Source organism: Trachemys scripta, chromosome 18 (genome assembly GCF_013100865.1).
Source record: "Trachemys scripta elegans isolate TJP31775 chromosome 18, CAS_Tse_1.0, whole genome shotgun sequence".
Lineage (NCBI taxonomy): Eukaryota > Metazoa > Chordata > Testudines > Emydidae > Trachemys > Trachemys scripta.
In genome coordinates, this window is record NC_048315.1 from 3,839,335 (window position 1) to 3,861,759 (window position 22,425).

Here is a 22,425-nt window from a genome sequence, read left to right on the forward strand (position 1 = left end):
AAAAATCAGTGGCTGCAGACAGTTGGAACTCAAATTAAGCAAGTACAGTTGCAGTAATTGGAAGTTTCTTCCTCATCAAAAACTCTTTCCAGCCAACTTTGTGCAAACATTTGCCTACACCACAACGGTCTGTCCCTGTACTAGATGGTTGATCTGTACAGTTTTCAGCCACCTTGTCTAGAATGAACTTTAATTCTGTGTTTCCTTTCCCAGCTATGATTTTAGAAATGCCAGAGCAAGAAATCTGGTTTTCTGCTTTTGAAGATGAGTGAACTTTTTTCCCTTTTGGTGGAGTCTTCTTTAACACAGCCAATGAAAACAAAACACTGTTACTTCAGACAGCTGATACTCCCTCATCCATCAGGGAGGAGGAAAAGGAGCAATCCTATATCTCCTCCATAAAGTACAAAGTAATGGGTTTTTTTTTCTACTGCACGTGGCATTCACAATAATGAAGGTTTTAAAGAGATGAAGAAGCGATTCATGAACATGTCACTGGAAAACTGTGATCAGCGTCACAAATGCTTTACCCCATCTCGGAAGGACTGTTAATCGCAATGTCTGCAATGGGACATGGGCCACACTGGGGAGGGGGAAAGGCTTTGTTGTAGTTTCTAGTTCTACTACTACTTGTAATTTTTAAACACACAACTGTAAAGGCCACAGGGCAGCTTCCCTGACCTTAACCATTGGAGAGGTGAGCCTGAGATGAGGAACACATTGGCAGTGAGTGATCGAAAGAGCTATACCCGTTATATTTTTCCTTACTTGAACTAGATGAGTATTCAACTGTAAGATAAATAAATACATTTTACTTCCTTCATAACTGCATTCATTTTGAAAGAAGCATAAAATGGCCAGGAATGAAGACTGGACAATGTAACTCTTTCTGCCCTTAGTCAAGCTGTTACACTTGCATACACGCATTCCTTGCTTCTAGAATGCAGAAGACTTACAAACCAATCGCTCGCCTCTGCAGCCCTCCATTTCTGATTCATGGCTCTGAGTCCAGGCCACTCTGCTGAGCGGACTGTGCCCAGTGGACTCTGCTCCATTTTCTTACTTCTCCATCATGCAGGTATAAAATAACTGCCATTATGAGTTGCTGCCATTCTCCATAATGTGCTGTCGTCAGACCGAGACCATATCTATTCCCAGATGTTTGTTTTTAAGGAAAAAGATCATTCAGTTTTAGGACATTTCGCCTTTATTTCCCCTTCATTATTTTCAGCATTTGCAACTTATATAGCCTTTGTTTTAAACAAAAAGCCACAGCATCTATTATACTTCTCTCTTGGTCGCCAGACCAGCGAGGTGATTCTGCAGAGCATCTGAAGCACTCAAGTTGTCACTCCGTTATATTATCGCTGTATTTTTATTGTGAAGCATTTCTGGTTTGGGTTTATTTTATTATGATTGCTTTGTTTTCTCAAGATTGTGCAAAAAATCACTTTATAAAAATTCTCAATCATCTCCAATGTTCAGAAAGTCTTGATTGACTAGCAAATATTATTCTGTTGCAATATTTGACTGTATAGAGGCACACTGTGTATTGTCTAAGAAGAAGCAAAAAGGCTGTGTATAAGGTTTTTGGTACTATGTACCACCTCTTATTTCTCTCATGCCCGAGTATTCATGTACTTAAAACATATTATATTTAATTGTGTTGATTTAAAATATATAAATATTAAAAATTGTGTCAATTTTCTGTTTTGATGGCATTTGATTTTTCCTACATATCTTTTATGCATGGGTCTCCTCTTTGCTTTTATGAACAAAAGGAATCCTGAAATACCTCTTTTGGCTGGTTAGTTATGGTGGGCCAGACTTATAGTGTCCTTAATGGAAATGTCCATATATTGGCTAGTTTAATATTTTTCCTGATGGAAATTATGCATAGAAGCTTAGCAAAATGAAGTTTTTAAATATGATAAACTTGGTCTTTTTTCAAAGAAAATTAAGCATCAATTTAGAAAAGCACAGAATAAGTACCTGTGATGCTCCCGAGGGGATCACTGGTTTGGAAAACAAGCTTTTGGAAGAGTAGAAAGACTTAAGTTGTAACTCAGTTACCATGTGTGCGCACAGTGAGATTTTTCTGGGAGAACTGACACCCGTGGGGCTGCCCCAGAATAGCACTCAGCATCACACTATCCATGCAATGATACAGGGTGGGGAGCCAACAACCGTTGCAATGTCCTGGATACAATATGAAAATTGAGCACAGTTCCTAACAATTCAGGCTTATGAAGTCTCTCTCTCCTCTTACCTTCTGTAACGCAGCGCCTCTGACTGAAGCAAAAAGGCTTCTGTAGAACCATGACAGCTATACTCAAACACTGACAAATCCGTACTACATGCATATGCATCAACTTGGAAAACTCAGGCGATTGATGCTTTGTGCTATTGTGATAAGAGATTTGTCTGCAAGTCTGTGATCACCTTATGCCCATGTCTGTTGTGATTTCGCATATGCATGACTTCACAGATTCTCAGTTACAGCTTTACTGTTATAGTGGTAAAGCATCTTTGATGTATCTTGCATCCTACGGATACGTTTCAGTGGAAGTCCCTGATGACATGTGACATTTGTAGTTATACTGAGGTTGCAGAAGCTATGTACTGTCACAGCAAGTGAATGGAACATGCCAAAGAATATTCACTTGGGACACCGCAGTAAGTTACTGAAAACTCAGCTATCTATGCTGTCTACTAGAGTACATCAGTATACAGTTACTCTGCTTAAGTTCTGAGATGGTAGAAAACTAGCAGTGAGGAGCCTTGTGTTTTTATCATTGGAGTTATTTGTTTCAACAAGTTTTCCTTCCCAGCCCAGCTTCTGAGGGGTTCTGCACTTAAATCATGGCAACTTGGCACAAGCACAGGATTCTGATTCCACTGCAGGATCATAGAAGTTGGCAGGGAAGGAGAAAACGCTTCCTTAAAGTCATGGTGGGGCATTGGAAGACAGACGCAATAACACCGTATTTTGTGTCTGGCTGCATCAGAATTTAATCTTTTCCTGCTGGGAAAGCCAAGGCTTATCACTGAATCCAAACTGCTGTCTACCAACATTAGCCATTTATCCGGCTTCAGAAGAAATGTAAAATCACCGGGTTCAGCTAAATCCTTCAAGGAAGACTAGCGTGGAAGCAAAGGCCCCAACCTACACATGGAAATGGCATCAAGTCTTATCTACCAGCCTTCAGGAGCAAAGCTAAAGCTCGGAGGGCTGTTAACCCTTAGCACTGGACTATGTCTAGACTGTCTGTCAAATTAATGCTTATAGGTAATATGACTATTCCTGTCTAAGGCTGGGTCTACACTACCCGCCTGAATCGGCGGGTAGAAATCGACCTCCCGGGGATCGATTTATCGCATCCCGTTGGGACGCGACAATCAATCCCCGAATCGACGCTCTTACTCCACCAGCGGAGGTGGGAGTAAGTGCCGTCGACGGGAAGCCGCAGAGGTCGATTTTGCCGCCGTCCTCACAGCGGGGTAAGTCGGCTGCGATACGTCGAATTCAGCTACGCTATTCACATAGCTGAATTTGCGTATCTTAAATCGACTCCCCCCCTGTAGTGTAGATGTAGCCTAAGCTACTTAGCTCCAGCAGTTGGCAAACATTAAGTACTGTTCAGGAATTAGGCTGTTCTCAGCTAGTAGGGAAGCAATAGTGGGTGTTGCCTCGTTCAGGGTATTACATACATTAATCCTTTCTTTTCTCTCCATAAAGCACTCAGAACTTTTGTTACCCACGGGCTTCTAAGGTTGCAATATGAGCCTCTGTTCCTGTGGGTGTATTCCAGTTGGGCTGTGCTGGAAGTGAAAGTTATCGGCACCCAGCCCATTTCATTCTTTATGGTGAATGTCAATGAACTGCAGGTCCATTAAATCTCCCTACAGATCAGTTTGGCTGCTCATTTAATCAGGGTCTGTAATGAAGATAAGATACGAGGAGATGCTCTAGAAAATATGATATTGGACCTTTGTCTTTGTTACACAATTTTAGAAAATGCCCACCTCTAAACTATGATGAAACAAATTAAACTGAGTAATTTTTCTTCCTGGGTGCTGGCTTCTGTAGCCTCTTAGTCTGATTAATGCTCCCCAAAATCTTCTTTTGTTTGCATCGCAAGTCAATATCTAGTTTTTTGTGGGTTTTTTCAGTCATCAAACTGTTACATCATGGAGAGTAGCAAGGTTGTTGCAGTTTCCGTCTCCAGTCTTCTAACTCTGCACTCCTCCACCATGTGTTTGATGTGGGAGACGGCTACTGCCTTCTTGTGGCATAACGCAAAACCAAAGTAGACAAAATGCAGAACGCAGGCTCGTGTCCTAAACTCCTGAAATGTTGCCTCCCTCTGCACCTGGATTTCAGGGGTGACAATGAGGCCCTTTTTCTCTATGGGGTTTCATGGCAAAGCTCATTCTATTCCTCTTCTGTTCTCTTTCCTGTTGTGAGGGCCTCTACCTATCTAGCCTGCATTCATTCATAGCAAGCATGCCTGTGGTAGAGAGGCATCTTTGAAAGCACCACCTTTCTGCTGTAAAGTGGCTCTTAGGTTTTTAAATTTAACCCTGGAACGGGCACTATAGATGCCAGAGCCCTGACTGTTCCTTGCTGTAGAAATGTGCTTCAGCACCTGTGCTGTGCAGAAATGCTTATCCATGTGGAGTAATTATAAAGAGCTGCAGTGTCTGAGAACTGTGAACTCCTCTCTGTTATAACGGGGTGCTGGTTCTCAAATGGAACAATGCTAGTTTAGCTGTCAACTATTTCTCTGTCCATTTTAGCACCAGCAGCAGTTAAGGTACTTACCCCACACTCTCAAACTGCCTCCCAGGCTGCTGGAAGCCCTAGGTTCCCCATCCCTCACTGTTATGTATGCACAAATCTGCCTATTGAAAACTGGTACTGTGGGCATGATACGGAATTAATGGGATGTTTAGATTAGAATAAATAATGGCAGGGCTCTGGCTCGGCTTGCACTGTTCGTTGTTATATTTAATTCTTTTTAGAACCTCAATTAAAAAAAAATTGTAGCCCGCACTGAAGAATGCTGCATCACCCAGGGACTTTGCTCCAGTGTGTCTGGGTGGGGAGACACTCCAGGAGGATGCTTCTTCAGATCCTATCATATAAGCAGAGAGTTGCAAAGTTAGCTATGCAGAGACAGCAGCAGTCTGGATGGTGCATGGCTGGAGCTGATGACCTCTTTCCAGCCTGGAACGCTGTTTCCTTTTTCCACAAATGCTGATGCTTTTGCTCACAAGCCTAATTGTGGGGGATAAACAGCCTAAAATCAAGCTCTACATCAAGGCATTATTGAACCCATGTTCTCAAGAGGATGCATAGGAGAAGGATGGCCTACGGGTTAGGGCACTAGACTGGACTGTGGGAGATCTGGCGTCAGTTCCTGCTCTGCCACAGACATCTTGTTTGACCTTGGGGAAGTCACTTATTCCCATTATATAGACTGGACCTGGGAGACTAATAGTATTTCCCTATGTTGCAGGGTGGGATGAGGATAGGTACAGTAAAAATTGAGGTGCTCCAATACTGTAATAGTAGGGGCCATTTAAGTATCTAGATAGCTATCCCCAAACAGTTTTACACACCTGGCAACTTCTTGCAAGCAGGTGCCCTCACAATATGAAATCCTATTGTTTCTCCATGTAGAAGAATCAAAAAGGGACCATGACGCACCAGAAAGTGGTGCATCATGCAACACGTGGGCTAATTCAAAGAGGTCGGGAAAGAGGGATGGGAATCCAAGCAAGTCCTACCCTGGTTTGTAACTTTTCTGAGGAATATGTAAGTAAAGGATCCCACTTGCTGGACATTTAAGTACAGTACAAAGCCTCTTGAGAATGAGAAATCTAGGACAGGGGTTCTCAGTCTGTGATCCCTGGAGAAATTGCTGGGGATCGATGGAGAGCTGGCTGGTCCTCCTTATTTCCAGCTGCTCTGTTCCATTGAAAGGGACAAAAACTATGTGAAACTGCTTTTCCATGGGAGCACCAGCTCTTGTTGCCACAGAGATGTTGTGGCATCATGAATGGGAGAGGATCGTCCATGAGACAGTCTCGCTAGTAAGGAGTTGTAGGGTGTGCTGTGAAAAAGGCTGAGAATTCTGATCTAGTGCTTTCTGGGGGTAGATGTGGTGCCTAAATGACAGTAATTAGCACCCTTGGGTAGTTAGATAGTAGAACGTGTTCATGCATTTGGCTTTTTCCTCTGGAGACTTAAGTTCTGTCTCTTCAGAAGTGAAAATAAGTCGGGTGGTCTCCTGGTCTCTCTGCTTTGCAAAACTTGGAAACGATTCAGCAAGATGGTAGTCTCTTCTGCCAGGAAGGAGCCAGGGCTGAAAATAACAAGGGGGTGAGGGGTTGCGGGACTTGTATAGTGGGGAGTGTGGGATTGGAATAGCAGGGTGCACAGGTCAGGCTTGGGGGGCATTGGTGAGATGTGTAGGGGAAACCCTCCCAGCACCCTCGTATTATGCCCGGTCCCTTCACTGACGGAAGTCCTACAATTCTGAAATGGGGGAGGGGATGACTGTGAAATCTTGAGAGTGGATACAATTTTCAAACTTGCCTGTGATTTAGGCACTTAGGAGCCTAAATCCCATTGACTTAAAGTGCTACATCACATTTGAAAATGAGCCATAGGTTCCTAAGTCACTTAAGTGCTTTTGAAAACATTACCAGTATCTTAGTGACAAAATCAATGACAAAAAAGGCCAGGGATGAGGATGGAAATAGTGGTGGGAAGGCCTGACAATTTGATTTTTCTGAGTTTGACAAAGGATCTGATCTTTGTTGTGGGCAGGGAGGGAATGATATTGATCTCCTTTGTGAAGTGCTTTGAGATCAACATGAAAAATGCTACCTAAGCACTAGGTATTATTAATTTATCAAAGCGGACTCTGCTTCCTCCCAAACGATTTGGATGGTTCTTCTCCTTTTTTTAATCTGTCTAAATGAACTGGAACTAGAATATCAGACTGTACCAATATTTTCTGCAGCTTTCTGCTGAGTCTTTGCTGAAGAGTAACAAGTGATTACAATCAGTATAGCGCTTAATGGTATGTACCGTCTAAGGCCCTGATCCTGTAACGAGCTCCATGGGAATGGACTCGTGAGGGACCACATGGGCACAGCTTCTGCCTGCATAGCGCTTGTTGCAGAATGAGGGATGTTGTGGGATCACGACTGCAGGTCTTTCTAAAAGATGCTTTAGCTCTCTCAGAAGTTACGGACTTGATGCAGAAATTCCTGGGCAGGCTCTCGGGCCTGCGTTCTGCAGGAGGTCAGACTACATGACCACAATAAATCTCTGAGTTGAGACCTAAAGACTCCTGCTCTTTTAGAGGGATGCTGCCAAATGGAACTAGGCCCCAGAATAGGTTTGGTAAAAGCCACGTCTAAGATCTACAAACCCTGGGAGGCAAAGTCTGAGAGAGGTTTCCATAAAATTACCAAAAGAAATAGGTTTCTGTCTGTATGTTTACAGTGACCTAGTCTTTGGCAAGGTTTGTAACCCAAACATGGCAGAGGGTCTAAACCATGACCGCCTGAGAACGAAATGAAACTGAGTCACCTCTTTTCCCTGTCCAGCTAAGAGATGCAAAAAGCAAACAAACAGAGTCACTGTAGAAAAGTACATTGCATTTTTACCACAACGCATGTGAATAAGCTCCGGTGATCTTGGTAACATAGGTGAGGCCATTTGTGGAGTGGTTTAATGCCTGCTAACATAACTGGATCCTTTTAAACACACTAGGTACTATTCATGAAACTGAAAAACATTTGATACTTCCTCACTGCCAGAACCTGGATAGACCCTTGTGCTCTCATTTGGTGTGTCTTTCTTTTACAGTCTGGAGTGAAATAACTAAAATACTCCCATTCTCTTCTCTATTCCCTCTTTTCCTGACACCTTGCCCCCAGATGCTGGGTTTTTAAGGCTGGTTATTTTCTCTCTCCCTCACCCTGTTCGTGCAGAAATCTGCCCAGGGAATCTTTTTGTCCTATGGCAGCTTGACCCAGCTGTGTGCCTACATCACAGCTGCAATTCCCTTTGTCCAAGGATCGCTTGCTATAGCCTCTCTTCTCCAGCAGGTGGAAGCAGAGCTTCCCGGCCGAGCTGCAGCCCGGGCGCACAGAGATGAGCTCACCACTTCCTCTCCACGTGGGCAGGGCAGCAGTAAACACATGGCTGGGGCTGCCCAGGTGAGTGGGGGGTTTGCTGGGGGTTTGGGGGCAGAGGAGGTGTCCCTAACCAAAACCCTTCCGGCAAGAGCTGCCTTCTGGCCCCCTGGAGAGCCCTGTGGCTGCAAACGAAGCCAGAGCAGCCCATTGAGGGAGCTGGGATGAGGGGCCCTGCCCCATCCCTTCCTTCCTTTGGGGAGACCTAGCCGCTCCTGGGGTTGAAGGAGGGCGTCCCTCCCGTTGTAAAGCCGGACCTTGGGGTGGTGTTTAACCCCCCCTCCCAGCTGCCAGGAGGGGGCTGCTGAGCGTAGGAGAGACCCCACTGCAGCAGGTGGGGCCCAGCCTGGGCTGAGAGATTTACCTGGGCAGGAGCAAGGAGCCGCGGGAGTGAATCGCCCCCCCCCCCCGTCCCCAGTCTCCCCAGCCCCAGGGAAAGAGTTCGTGGCGGGGAGGAGGGGTTTGTGCTACAGATGGGAGGCGTTGGCCGAATGATCTGGGCTTTCATAGATTCTAGGACTGGAAGGGACCTCGAGAGGTCATTGAGTCCAGTCCCCTGCCCGCATGGCAGGACCAAATACTGTCTAGACCATCCCTGATAGACATTTATCTAACCTACTCTTAAATATCTCCAGAGATGGAGATTCCACAACCTCCCTAGGCAATTTATTCCAGTGTTTAACCACCCTGATAGTTAGGAACTTTTTCCTAATGTCCAACCTAGACCTCCCTTGCTGCAGTTTAAACCCATTGCTTCTTGTTCTATCCTTAGAGGCTAAGGTGAACAAGTTTTCTCCCTCCTCCTTATGACACCCTTTTAAATACCTGAAAACTGCTATCATGTCCCCTCTCAGTCTTCTCTTTTCCAAACTAAACAAACCCAATTCTTTCAGCCTTCCTTCATAGGTCATGTTCTCAAGACATAGATTCATAGAATCTATGTGCTTTATTCAGATGTCTCCAGAATTAACAGGATTAAATCCTATGCCCAAAATTTGGGGTTACTCGTGCAAAGGAGCCCAAGCCAGCGCATCCCAGGAACACGTGGGGGTGGTCACTGGTGCTGACATGGTGCCCCTGGAGGAAGGGTCTGGATTCTGGAGCATTGCGCTGAGCGGAATCGGGGAGGCTGACAATGTATCTCGGGGGAGCAGATAGATGGTGGAGCTCTGGGTGTCAGGCTTCCCGGGTTCTGTACCTGCCTCTGCTAGGTGACCCAGGGCTTTTGTGCCCATTTCCCAGCCTGTAAAATGGGGATAATGGTCGGGGGGGGGGGAGGGGGAGAGATGTGAGGGCTAATGGCAGGAAAGCACCTAGAGATCCTCTGATGACAGTCCCTGCGGAGATGCAGAGCATCCGGTCACAGGGAGCTGTGGAGCAGTTCTCTGTCTGTGGTATATTCAGCGCTATGTGGGTTTTGCTGGTGCCGATCTCTTTGGCAGCGGTGGGTTTGATTTATAGTCGCGCTGCGCCTGGTGTGGGGCTGACCCCCCCCTGATGCAGGAATGCGCTTGCAGGTCGCCACGATGCAAGGGGATGTGGAGAGGCTGCTGATCCTGTTCAAAGATGAGGCTGGCGAGATCCTGGGGTCCCCCTTTGACGTGCCCGTTGATATCACGCCGGAGAAGCTGCAGCTGGTCTGCAACGCGTTGCTCCAGAAGGTACTTCCCAAGGGGCCTCTGTGCCCCCCCCCCCCACTGCTCTAATGGGGGTGCAGCAAACTGCTGGTATCCACAGGCTTCATCCCAGCCCCATCCGGGGAGTGGGATTGCACAGGGGGATGGGGCTTTTCTCGGTGTTGGGATGCTTAGAACCACTCCTGCTGGGCCAGGGCCAGGGCCCCCAGTCAGTCAGTTGTGGGAAAGTGAGAGAGGAGCAGTGGGATCTCTGCTGCAATGCCCATGGCTCTGCTCCTCCTGGCTGTATAGACACCATTCGTAGCACTGCCTGGGCCTGCCCTGCCAGGGACTCTGTCCCCAGGGCTCCCTAGATGCTGAGGGATTGGCATAGACGGGGGGGGGGGGGCTGTCTGTCTTTCCCATCCACCCTAGGGCAGATTTGTCAACCACTACCTCAGTTCTGAGCTAGTGCCTCTCCCCAGCCTGGGGCTGCCCCGGGAAGGAGTAACGGGAAGCACACAGGGTCCCAAACTGTTTTCCGGGCCGGGGGGCGGGAGAACAGGACGGCTGTATGAGCCAGTCCTGCTGAAATCTGCCCCTGGCTAGTGCCTCTGCCTCTTGTCACGCAGGAGGAGCCGCTGCCCTTGGCCTTCTACGTCCACGATGCTGAAATCGTCACGTCGCTGGAGAAGACCCTGGCGGGGCAGGTGGTGGAGACGGAGAGAGTCCTCGACATCATCTACCAGCCCCAGGCTGTATTCAAAGTGCGGGCGGTGACGCGATGCACCAGCTCTTTGGAGGGGCACACCGAGGCTGTCATCTCCGTAGCCTTCAGCCCCACTGGAAAGTAAGGGCAGGAGGGCTGGGGATTGCCGGGCGGGAGGCAGGACCGCGCCGAATGGCTGGAGAACAGGGCTGCCAAAGGTTATAACTCCCTGGTAGTGGGGAGGGGGGAACGGACCGGGAAGGAGCCTCGGCACCACCTGCCACCCTGAGCCCAGACAGCCTCTTCCTCACCATCTCAGGTACCTGGCGAGCGGCTCCGGTGACACCACCGTGCGCTTCTGGGACCTCAGCACGGAGACGCCACACTTCACGGCCAAAGGTGGGTGCAGCGGGCGAGGGGGGACCCCATGGGGTGTTCTGAGTCTGCGCCTATCCCTCCCGATAGCCTCGCCGGGCAGCAGAGCATGGCCCCTGGGTTCCCTGAGTTGCTCATGCTCCAGAGGGTAGCGGTGGCTCTGCAATGCTGATGAGTTCACCGGGTCGCCCCAGCCGCTGCTCCCTCTGCCCCCGCCCCCCCCCCCCAGCTTCCCTTCGTGGGGAGGCTGCTGAGCTGGGCTCGTTGCAGTGACTCGGTTCCCCCATGTGTGCAGCGCGGTCCCGTTCCGGGGCACTTTGCCTACAGGGGTCAGGGCTTTGGGCCTGGTGCTGGTTCGGTGTGAGAAGCACATCACCGAGTGAGCACTGCACATGTTGTGCAAGCTGCCTCGATTCCTGGGCCTGGCTGTTCCCCTCCCGGACGTGCTCTACAAGTGCCCAGGCCACGGCGCAACAAGAAGAGCCGCTGCTCACTGAGCTAGCAAAGCGCAGGAAGTCAGGCTGGAACGAGTGCAGGGGAGTCCTGTTCCCCCCCCCCCCAGACCACAGCTGCCCCTTGAAGACAGGGCCACCTCCAGGATGGGAGGCTCTCCTCACCCCTGCACTCTCTCTGGTCGGCAGGTCACAGGCATTGGGTCCTCAGCATCGCCTGGTCTCCCGATGGCAGGAAGCTCGCCTCAGGGTGCAAAAACAGTCAGGTACGTGTCGGCTTCGGCTCAGCGAGGGGCCGGATTCCTCTGTGCGGGGCCAGGCCTGGGGGTGGGGTAGGGAGATCTGCCCCGGAGACATCTCATGGAGAGCTCTCTTCCTCTCTGGGGGAGCCCTCGCACCCCCATCGATGGACTGAAACCAGACTGGGCCAGCATCAGCCTCCTGGGTGATGAGTCGGCCCCTCTGACCGCTGTGGAAGGAGTAACGCGGCTGGGTCTTTGTTCAAACCCGGACGTGGAACTGGAGAGCAGGAATCCCTGTGGCCTGGAGGGAAATCGGCTGTGGCTGGGTTATGATGGATGTGTCCGGTTGCTCCTGTGATAGTCGTCACGTCTAGGCCAATGGAACACAACTGCACTTTAGCTACTCGCCCAGGCGTTCCCACGAGGGGCTCGAAGGCACATCCCCACAGGAGATCCGCACGCTGCTGGGGTTCATTGACACGGGGTTTGCAAAGATCCCTTTGAGCAGCCCTGGTTGGTTATTTGGTGCGTTGTGTCCTGTGCTGCCCCCTGCAGGCAGCTCTCCATGCTGCGTGGTTGGGAGACCAGCTCCTGGACATTCCCTCTGTCTAGCTGCGGGGTGCGTACAGGCTGTAGGGGCTGTGCCTTTGGCTGGCACTTGCAGAGCGGTGAATCTCTCTGGAGCCTGATGGCGGGTGCCTTGCTGGCATCACGCCCTCGCCAGTGCAGCTGCTGATGCAGCCTAGGTCCTGCTGTGGATTCTGGTGTTTATTATGAACGGCAGCAGCGCCTAAAGGGCCCGGCTGAGATCAGGGCCTCGCTGCGCTAGAGGCTGGAGAGACTGCTCCAAAGTAGGCGGGACAAAGGGAGGGGAAGGGAAACAAGCCCAGAGACGGGTGGTTTGCCCGAGGTCACCGGCAGAGCTGGGGATAGAACCCAGGGCTCCAGAATCCCAGGCACTGGGCCATGCTGAGCCGGGCTCTGCTGGAGGCTAAGTGCTGTCGGTCTCCAGGGTGGGGGCGTGTGTTTAAACCCTGCAAGCAGCAGTGGCATTGACTCCTCACCTGCACCCGTCAGAGCCAACTCCCTGCTTAGCGCTCCCCGGGGCTTGTTCTCTTTGTGTGTCGCTGGCTTGGCCAGTCCCCGTGGGAGAACAGATTGCCGGGAATATTCGGGCTCAGCGCTCTGACGCTCCCGTCTCCGAGCCCGGGAGCCGGGTGAACAGCATTGAAGCAGGGCCGCTCCCCACAGGCCGGACATACTCCTGTGCCGCTCTTGCCGCATTGGAGACCCCGTGGCTCGGTCGGGGGCTTGTATTCTGGCAGAAGCACGGGGCAGCCGGTGCTGTACCTTTAAGGGTTAGCTCCTTGTTTGGGAGGCTGCTTGCTTGCTGGGAATGGGCCCCGGGGAGGTAGCTCTTTGCTTAGAGAGCCGCAGTGGGACGTGCTTGTTGCCACTACTGAGAGGTTTTGTTGTTTCAGAATCCCAGGCTCAGCTGTCCCTGCTCCTTCAGGGTGCAGGGCCTGCCGGGCACCCTCCTGGGTCTTCTCTCCTCACTGTAGCAAGCTGGGCCTGCCTGCGGGTAGCCATTGTGAGCAGCCATGCGGGATGGTGGTGTGGTTGAGACATGGGCCTGGGACTGAGGGTTCTGTCCCCAGCTCTCCTGCAGCCTCCCTGTGTGATCTTGGGCAAGTCCTTTCATCTCACCGGGCCTCAGTTTCCCTTCTGTAAAATGAGGATGATAATCCTTCCTTTCCCTCTCGGGTCTCTTGCTGTGTGTTTATACAGCACCTAGCGCAACGAGGCTCCAGTCTCACCTGGGACCGCTAGGCACTGCTGGAGCGCTGCTAACAGTAACGACTCCTAACCCAGCCGCCAGCACGCTTGGGGAAACGACAGCCTCATTCCTTTGCCTCTGCTCCGAGTCAGCTGGGATTGAACCACCGCTAAGAAGAGGGGGACTGACTTCCCCTGGGATCGGTTTAGAGAAATGAGAGCAGAGGAGCCTGAGCTGCCTGGCCTGCTGTCAGCCTGGAGACGGCCCATTTATACCGTTAACTCGGTGCCAAGCATCTGCAATTAGGTGCCACTCGGGAGGCAGATAAGAACATAAGAAAGGTCGTACCGGGTCAGACCAAAGGTCCATCTAGCCCAGTATCCTGTCTACCGACAGTGGCCAATGCCAGGTGCCCCAGAGGGAGTGAACCTAACAGGCAATGATCAAGTGATCTCTCTCCTGCCATCCATCTCCATCCTCTGACAGACAGAGGCTAGAGACACCATTCCTTACCCGTCCTGGCTAATGGCCATTAATGGACTTAACCACCATGAATTTATCCAGTTCTCTTTTAAACTCTGTTATAGTCCTAGCCTTCACAACTTCCTCAGGCAAGGAGTTCCACAAGTTGACTGTGCGCTGCGTGAAGAAGAACTTCCTTTTATTTGTTTTAAACCTGCTGCCTATTAATTTCATTTGATGACCCCTAGTTCTTGTATTATGGGAATAAGTAAATAACTTTTCCTTATCCACTTTCTCCACATCACTCATGATTTTATATACCTCTATCATATGCCCCCTTAGTTTCCTCTTTTCCAAGCTAAAGAGTCCTAGCCTCTTTAATCTCTCCTCATATGGGACCCGTTCCAAACCCTTAATCATTTTAGTTGCCTTTTTCTGAACCTTTTCTAGCGCCAGTATATCTTTTTTGAGACGAGGAGACCACATCTGTACGCAATATTCGAGATGAGGGCGTACCATCGATTTTATATAAGGGCAATAATATATTCTCAGTCTTATTCTCTATCCCCTTTTTAATGATTCCTAACATCCTGTTTGCTTTTTTGACCGCCTCTGCACACTGCGTGGACATTTTCAGAGAACTATCCACGATGACTCCAAGATCTTTTTCCTGACTTGTTGTAGCTAAATTAGTCCCCATCATATTGTATGTATAGTTGGGGTTATTTTTTCCAATGTGCATTACTTTACATTTATCCACATTAAATTTCATTTGCCATTTTGTTGCCCAATCACTTAGTTTTGTGAGATCTTTTTGAAGTTCTTCACAGTCTGCTTTGGACTTAACTATCTTTAGCAGTTTAGTATCATCTGCAAACTTTGACACCTCACTGTTTACCCCTTTCTCCAGATCATTTATGAATAAGTTGAATAGGATCGGTCCGAGGACTGACCCTTGGGGAACGCTACTAGTTACCCCTCTCCATTCTGAGAATTTACCATTTATTCCTACCCTTTGTTCCCTGTCTTTTAACCAGTTCTCAGTACATGAAAGGACCTTCCCTTTTATCCCATGGCAGCTTAATTTACATAAGAGCCTTTGGTGAGGGACCTTGTCAAAGGCTTTCTGGAAATCTAAGTACACTATGTCCCCTGGATCCCCCTTGTCCACATGTTTGTTGACCCCTTCAAAGAATTCTAATAGATTAGTAAGACACGATTTCCCTTTACAGAAACCATGTTGACTATTGCTCAACAGTTTGTTTTCCTATGTGTCGGACAATTTTATTTTTAACTATTGTTTCGACTAATTTACCCGGTACCGACGTTAGACTTACCAGTCTGTAATTGCCAGGATCACCTCTAGAGCCCTTTTTAAATATTGGCGTTACATTAGCTAACTTCCAGTCATTGGGTACAGAAGCCGATTTAAAGGACAGGTTACAAATCTTAGTTAACAGTTCCGCAACTTCACATTTGAGTTCTTTCAGAACTCTTGGGTGAATGCCATCTGGTCCCGGTGACTTGTTAAGTTTATCAATTAATTCCAAAATCTACTCTCGTGACACTTCAATCCGTGACAGTTCCTCAGATTTGTCACCTACAAAAGCCAGCTCAGGTTTGGGAATCTCCCTAACATCCTCAGCCGTAAAGACTGAAGCAAAGAATCCATTTAGTTTCTCCGCAATGACTTTATCGTCTTTAAGCGCTCCTTTTGTATCTCGATCATCAAGGGGCCCCACTGGTTGTTTAGCAGGCTTCCTGCTTCTGATGTACTTAAAAAACATTTTGTTATTACCTTTGGAGTTTTTGGCTAGCCGTTCTTCAAACTCCTCTTTGGCTTTTCTTATTACATTCTTGCACTTAATTTGGCAGCGTTTATGCTCCTTTCTATTTGCCTCACTAGGATTTGACTTCCACTTTTTAAAGGAAGTCTTTTTATCGCTCACTGCTTCTTTTACATGGTTGTTAAGCCACGGTGGCTCTTTTTTTCGTTCTTTTACTGTGTTTCTTAATTTGGGGTATACATTGAAGTTGGGCCTCTATTATGGTGTCTTTAAAAAGCACCCATGGAGCTTGCAGGGATTTCACTTTAGTCACTGTACCTTTTAACTTCTGTTTAACCCCCTCATTTTTGCATAGTTCCCCCTTTTGAAATTAAATGCCACAGTGTTGGGCTGTTGAGATGTTCTTCCCACCACAGGGACGTTCTGGTTTAAACTAACCCTGTGAGCTGTTCTGCTCCAGTTCCTGGCCTCCCCTGGGCAAATGATTAATGCCTCAGCTCCTTGGAGGAGCATTTATTCAGAAGGCAAGAAAAACCCAATAAAAAGCCAACGTGTGTCCCACCTGCAGAGTCCGATAATAACCACCGTTTAGCACGTCCTGGCTCTCCCAGCGCTCGGCAGGCATTGGCACTGGGTGTGGACAGCTCGAGCGGGCCTGCGAAAAAAGCTGGATAATTTGATGGCTGATGGTTTTGCAGCAGTGTGGGCTAAGATGGGGGTGAACAAAATCTCCTGCCTCAGGGTGTCACCTGGTGGCTGCCGAGGTCAGGAAAGGAATCCACTCTTCATCCCCCTGCCCGAGCCAAGGTCCATCCTTGCACTCTTGGCCTGGAGTAGCTGGACTTTCCCCGGGATGCACGTTGGGTGGTAGCTGTGATCTAGCCACCTCGCTTGCTCTGTTGTACAGATATTTCTCTGGGACCCAGACACAGGGAATCAGATTGGCAGGGTGCTCGCCGGACACTCCAAATGGATCACGTGGCTGTGTTGGGAACCACTCCACATGTAAGTGACCTTCAGGCCAGCCTCCTTGCTTTGCCAGCGAGGAGAGGCCTGCCCCTTGCCTTGGTGATGGCAGAGTAAGTATGTACAGAGTGAAGCTGAAAAGCAGCCAGTGAATTGGGCACTGGGCTGGGAGCCAGGAGACCGAGGCTCTAGTCCCAGCTCTGCCCCCAACCTGTGATGCAACCTTGGGCTTGGCATGGCTCTCTTGTGCCTCAGTTTCCCCTGCTGTATAATGGAGATAGTGATGCCAGCTCTCCTTTCTAACAAGCTTTGAGATGGATGGATAAAAGGCTAGGGTAAGTTTCAGGAGCGTTTGCTTTATGTTTTCAAAGCGCTGTGCAAATGTTACCCCAGCCTTGTTCCTGGGAGGTGAGGCTGTGCTACCTCCATTGTACACGGGGGAGAGCACGGGGAGCTGGCGGTGGCTTACCCAGAGCTGCGCAGAGAGTTGTAGTTAGAGCTGCGATTAGCACCTGGGTGTTCCTGGCTCCCAGTCCTGTGTGCCGATCACTAGCCCATGGTGTCTATGCCTCATGCACCCTGCCCACGCTGACTGTTCCGCCTGCGCCCCCTGCAGCCCCAGCCGCCTCTGCCATCTGGTTAATTTCTCCCGCAGGCTGATTAACCGTACAAGCTCTTTATCCCCTCCATCTGAGAAAGCTCCACCTCCAAGAGAGGCGGGGGGGGAGCTGTAGATGATGATCCAAGAGGTTATCAACATTAAAAATAGCCCCTATGGAGCAGAGCCTTGCAAATTGAATTCCTCAGTAGGAAATCCTAGCGATTTGGAAATAATTAACTGGATTAACGAAAACTGGTTATAAAAGGAGGAGCGGGGGATGGGGAGGAGGAGGTCGAAGATCCTGCCTGTGCTCTGGAGAACTCAGGATCTGTGTCTCCAGCCAGCCAGGCAGGCTCCTTGCTCCGTTCCTGCAGAGAGGGATGAGCAGCATTTCCACTGCCTTGCACTCCAGGCTCTGCCAGGCCTCTCCTTGATTGGCGCGTGCAGTGGTCATGTTGCAGGCTTGGTGCCAGCTGTTAACTGTCCCTTCTTAGCTTGAGAGCAGAGGTCAAATGGGAGGGTTGCCGTTCTGTAAGGATGCCCTTAACTCTCCCCAGCCATGGAGCTGATGCAGACCCAGTCGATGCGTGGGAAGAGGAGGCCAGATTTGCTGTTCTGCGCCTTCACTGGCTTCCAATTTTCCTTCTAGAAATCCCGAGTGCCGCTACTTGGCCAGCGCCTCCAAGGACTGCAGCATCCGCATCTGGGACACCGTCACGGGCCGGTGCGATAAGATCCTCACCGGGCACACGCAGTCGGTCACGTGCGTGAAGTGGGGCGGAGATGGCCTGCTCTTCTCCTCCTCCCAGGACAGAACCATCAAGGTCTGGAGAGGCCAGGATGTAAGTGCGGCAGCCTGGCGTGGGTCGACTTCGACGCCAGGGGCCTGGGCGGGGAGGTAGCGCAAATAAAACGATGCATCAAACCTTTTTTGTTGTTCCTAAAAGCTGGAAATAACCAAGTTGTCGCCCATCCTGGCCCTGCATTGCCTCGTGGCTTTGGCTGCATGTGCTCGCTTGCTTTCTGGGCAGAGGCAGCACATGCCACCCACGGCTCAACAGCACCCCCCTCTGGCGGATTTAAGGAACCGCGATGATTGTTTCCAATTGGAATCTCGTCTGCTCCTTGGAAGCTGGGATGTCCCATGGTCTGACCCTGGCACTGCCCATAGCTGATTGAAGGTGTAGCCGGGAGGTCCTGTGGACTAATCCTTGCACTGCCGCTGTCTCCCTGTGAGTCCCTTTCTAAGCAGGTGGCTTTTTTGCTTTCAGGGAATTCTCTGCCGCACCCTGCAGGGCCACGGGCACTGGGTGAACACCATGGCTCTGAGTACCGACTACGTTCTCCGCACAGGGGCCTTTGAACCCGCCGAAGCCTCTGTCAACCCACAAGACATGAGTGGCACCCGTAAGAGCATTAAGTACATTGCAGGCTGGAGAGGAATCGGGGGAGGAGGTAGCGTGGCCCAGTGGGTAGGGCACAGCGCTAAGAGTCAGAAGACCTGGCTTCTATTCCAAGGTCACATGGGGGAGCTGGGTCCCCCCCGTTTCTCTGTCTAGAAAATAAAACCATGAGCACCGCAGATTGGGAATGCTACACAAGCACTGCATTTCATTGTTAAAAGTGTGACCCTCTGAAGAGGACGTTGTTCTAAACCCCTCACAATGTCCCTGTCAAAATCCTTCCAGAGTCACAAATCTGGAGGGAGAAGACGTCTTAGATCCTGGCTTTAGGGATGTTACACTTTTCCTTTAAGCTCCCGATCGCTAATCTCCCTTCTCTCCTGCACACAGTGGCAGAACTGAAAGAGAAGGCGCAGCACAGGTACGACCAAGTCAGGGTAAGTCTCCATTAAGAAATCCCCCCACACACCCCCGCTCCCCCGTGCCAGGCTTCCTATCATTGCTGCTGACAAAAAAACGAATAAATAAATCTACGTGACTGGTTAAAGATTTCCTCCAGTTTATGTCTGCGTCGGGTTTGCGTCTGAGCTGTGAGAGGCTCAGTCTGTGTGAGCCGAGGCTCGGTGCTGGGGTGCGCTGATTGTTTGTTGATCGCAGGGGCAGGGACCGGAAAGGCTAGTGTCTGGATCGGATGACTTCACGCTGTTCCTGTGGGCCCCAGCAGAGGACAAGAAGGCGCTGGAGAGAATGACAGGCCACCAGGCATTGATCAACCAAGTGCTCTTCTCCCCAGACACCCGGATAATAGCCAGTGCTTCCTTTGACAAGTCCATCAAGCTCTGGGATGGCAGGACGGGAAAGTAGGTTCTCTCGTTCTATTACAGACGCGAGGTTTGCAGTTCACTCCATGCAGTAACACAGAAGGAAATGCACCTGTCTCCCTCCCATGGCTGAGCCAGGACCTTCCCCTCTGCAGCCTTGCATGCATGTGCACACACGCACGTACGCGCACACACACACACATGCACACAAAGTCACCTTTTGCTTTTGAGGTCGTGCACCTAGTGATTAGAGCAGGGCACTCAGACTCTGAGCTCCTGGTTCCCTGCTGTGCCACTGACTTACTGTGACCTTGGGCATGTCCCTTATATCTCCGATTCAGAGCATGCGTGTGTGTCTAACAGCCCATCTCCACCCCTTCCCATCTCTGTCAGATACCTCACCTCCCTGAGAGGGCACGTCTCTGCTGTTTACCAGATCGCCTGGTCTGCAGACAGCCGCCTCCTGATAAGCGGGAGCAGTGACAGCACGCTGAAGGTGTGGGACGCCAAGACGGGGAAGCTGGCCATCGATCTCCCCGGCCATGCAGACGAGGTAGGATGCCGTTCGCCGAGGGGCTCACAGTAACCCGCCTAGAGAGGGCAGAGGGCTCTCAAATGCTGTGGCCACCACCAGTGTCTCTGAACAGCTGGGGGTGTCTTCTGCCAGGGGCCTGAGGTTCTTCCCTGCCACCGGGGCTGCGTGGCCCTAAAGGAGTGACAGGAGCGCCTCTCTCTCTTTGTTGGTAGGTGTTTGCAGTGGATTGGAGCCCGGATGGACAGCGAGTAGCCAGCGGAGGGAAAGATAAGTGTTTAAGGATGTAAGTATCCCCTGGGGCCTGTCCCCAAGAAGCAGAGCATGGCGTCTGTACACTCTGTGTATATTAACACAGCCTGCAAAGGAATGCACTGAGGGGCGCATTCTGTATATGGAACCACTGGGCCCACGGTCACCGTCTTGCTTCACCCAACAAGCTGGGCTTTTGTTATGATTAGTCTTATAGGAGCCCCCAGGAGCCCAGCTGAGTTTGGGGCACCATCATGTGAGGTGCTGCACAAACACATGGTAAGGGACAGCCCCTACCCCAAAGAGGTTACAGTCTGAATACAGTCAGGTCTTCGGGTTCTCAGTTAATTCTGCACAGCGAAACCATTAGGCTCTACTCCTGCCTTTTTGCTGAGCTTGCATTCCATTCAGTTCTGATGCCTGGGGACCCTCGCTTGCATTGGTCTCCACCCCAGGCTGAGCCTCTCACGGCACAAAGGGAAAGCTGACCTGAGCAGAACATCAAGAACCCTTTTTCCCCCCTTTGGAAGAGAATTTCCCTTGAGAAACGGGGCTGCTGGGCCATATTCCAGATTGATTGGCACCTGTGCCTAGCTACCCTAGCGAGGAGCCCTTCTGCACTCCCCGAGGTGGAGGGATAGACATGCATGGAAGTCAATATGACGGCAGAATTTAGCCCCTGTTCTCTGTACCAGCTGTCACTGCTGTGCTAGCAGTTGGCCAATCTTGGGGAAGGGACACCAGAGCAATCAGTCTCAGGTCCTCTCTTTCCAGCCTTGTTCTCCCCCCTCCAGACCTGTGCATACAGGATTCCCCCGTGATCCAGTGGCCAGTTAACTGCGTTCACCGTATGAATCTAGTGCAAAGGGCCTCGCTGTGCCGCTCTGCTGTCTGTGGCGGATGGTGCGAAAGCCGGAGCTGGTGCTGGGCTGATGACACCCGATGTCCCTTTCATTTGCAGATGGAGACGATAGGAGCAGTGAAAAGAACCTGCCGTTCTAACTGGCCCTGTCCGTATGGCCGGGCCTGGCAGCTAACCCGCTCAGCGTGGACTGTGGTGTTCTGCCTCTTGCACACCGTACTAGCTCTGCCTGATTAATTTCTGTGAAGGGAGATTGGTTCGCATTAAATCGGAATCACAAAGAACTTGCCCTTCTGCATCCAGGTGACTTTGTCTGCAACCATTAGTACACCCGGAGCTCTGCTAGCTCCGATTCAGCCTGGTTTCTGTTGAAACTTCTGCAGCCTATACTCTCTGGAGGAGAGAGTGAAGAGGGGGCGGGGGTCTGGTCATGCTGTTTCCTTTCCTGGCAAATGGAGCCTGCAGGGGCTAAAGCTTTTAGTGGGGACAGAAAAACACGTCCTTTCCTGACCCCCGGAGAGAGAATGGGGAAAAGCGTCACACTGTTACCTTGCAAAATTCTACTCGCCCATTTTGCCTGGGGCAAAGAGCTGTTTAACGGTAAGTAAGAGAGCCTTGGCCGCCTTCATTATTAGGGTGAGGGGAGCAAGGTGGCTTTGCCCCTGGGCTGTCAAATCTTTCCCCTTACGTATCATTCACTCTGTTGGCAATAGCCCAACCCACCTTAGTCTAAGGAACCCACTTCTGCTTGGCTGTTTGTTCCGAACCAGGGCAGGAGGGAGCAGGCGTGAAATGAAAACTGGTGCAGACGCTGTGTCGAGTTTCCAGGTCTCAGTTGTTCCCTGAATTGCGGAGAAGTGGGTGCGCGTGCCTGAGTGAATCCGTGAACCCTCCCTGTTCCATGCATGTTGCCTGGCTCGGGTGCACCGTGCACTGGGAGGCTGCTACTGTGTCTCTTGCGTCCTGTTGCGGGTTGTCCGTAGGGTTGAGATTGTCTCTAAAGGCTGCTCCTGGGCCTTTGAAGTCACTGGCAAAACTCCCCTTGATTTCCGTGGTGCAGAATTGGTCCCTTACTGAGTTTATCTGGTGCATTTCCTCTGTCAGATGGGTGCAGGGAGCTGAGTCACTTGTCCTATTTCAAAATCCAGTGTGTTCATATTTGTTCAGTTGTTCATAGCCCACATGGAGCGGGTTTTAAGTTAATGCAGCCCATCACTCTGGGAGGCAGGTCAACCTGGATTTAGCTTTGAAGTTTAAGAAGAGTGCAAGTCCAGATATGATTAATAAGGAGCAGACAGAATAATGTCGAGTTCTCTGTCACAATTGCAATAAATTTACATTAAAGACCAAA

General features: G+C 50.3%; 2 protein-coding genes across 3 annotated transcripts in view; both read left to right on the forward strand.

Moving 5' to 3' along the window:
- The window catches only part of AKAP10 (A-kinase anchoring protein 10), a 35,347-nt gene extending 33,635 nt beyond the window's left edge, over positions 1-1,712 (forward strand). For both annotated transcript variants that reach the window (XM_034752494.1, XM_034752495.1), the window contains one exon: positions 214-1,712. In XM_034752494.1, coding sequence (XP_034608385.1) covers positions 214-219 — 6 coding nt within the window. In that variant the 3' untranslated portion in view covers positions 220-1,712. The remainder of the gene's footprint in view (positions 1-213) is intronic.
- Positions 1,713-8,131: 6,419 nt separating this feature from the next.
- Positions 8,132-22,425, forward strand: NLE1 (notchless homolog 1). The gene is made up of 13 exons (XM_034752758.1): positions 8,132-8,241; positions 9,735-9,878; positions 10,466-10,683; positions 10,862-10,941; positions 11,559-11,635; positions 16,545-16,642; positions 17,854-18,046; positions 18,476-18,611; positions 18,998-19,044; positions 19,265-19,467; positions 19,822-19,981; positions 20,176-20,246; positions 21,174-22,425. Exons 1-13 carry the CDS (start codon positions 8,224-8,226, stop codon positions 21,184-21,186), a joined length of 1,458 nt encoding a protein of 485 aa, XP_034608649.1. The 5' UTR covers positions 8,132-8,223; the 3' UTR covers positions 21,187-22,425.

What these genes read in the sequence shown, in the direction of transcription:
- NLE1 (XM_034752758.1), top strand. An exon ending in GCCTTCAGCCCCACTGGAAA is followed by an intron (nt 10,684 to 10,861) that starts GTAAGGGCAGGA and finishes TCACCATCTCAG; the next exon opens with GTACCTGGCGAGCGGCTCCG. An exon ending in TGGGATGGCAGGACGGGAAA is followed by an intron (nt 19,468 to 19,821) that starts GTAGGTTCTCTC and finishes CATCTCTGTCAG; the next exon opens with ATACCTCACCTCCCTGAGAG.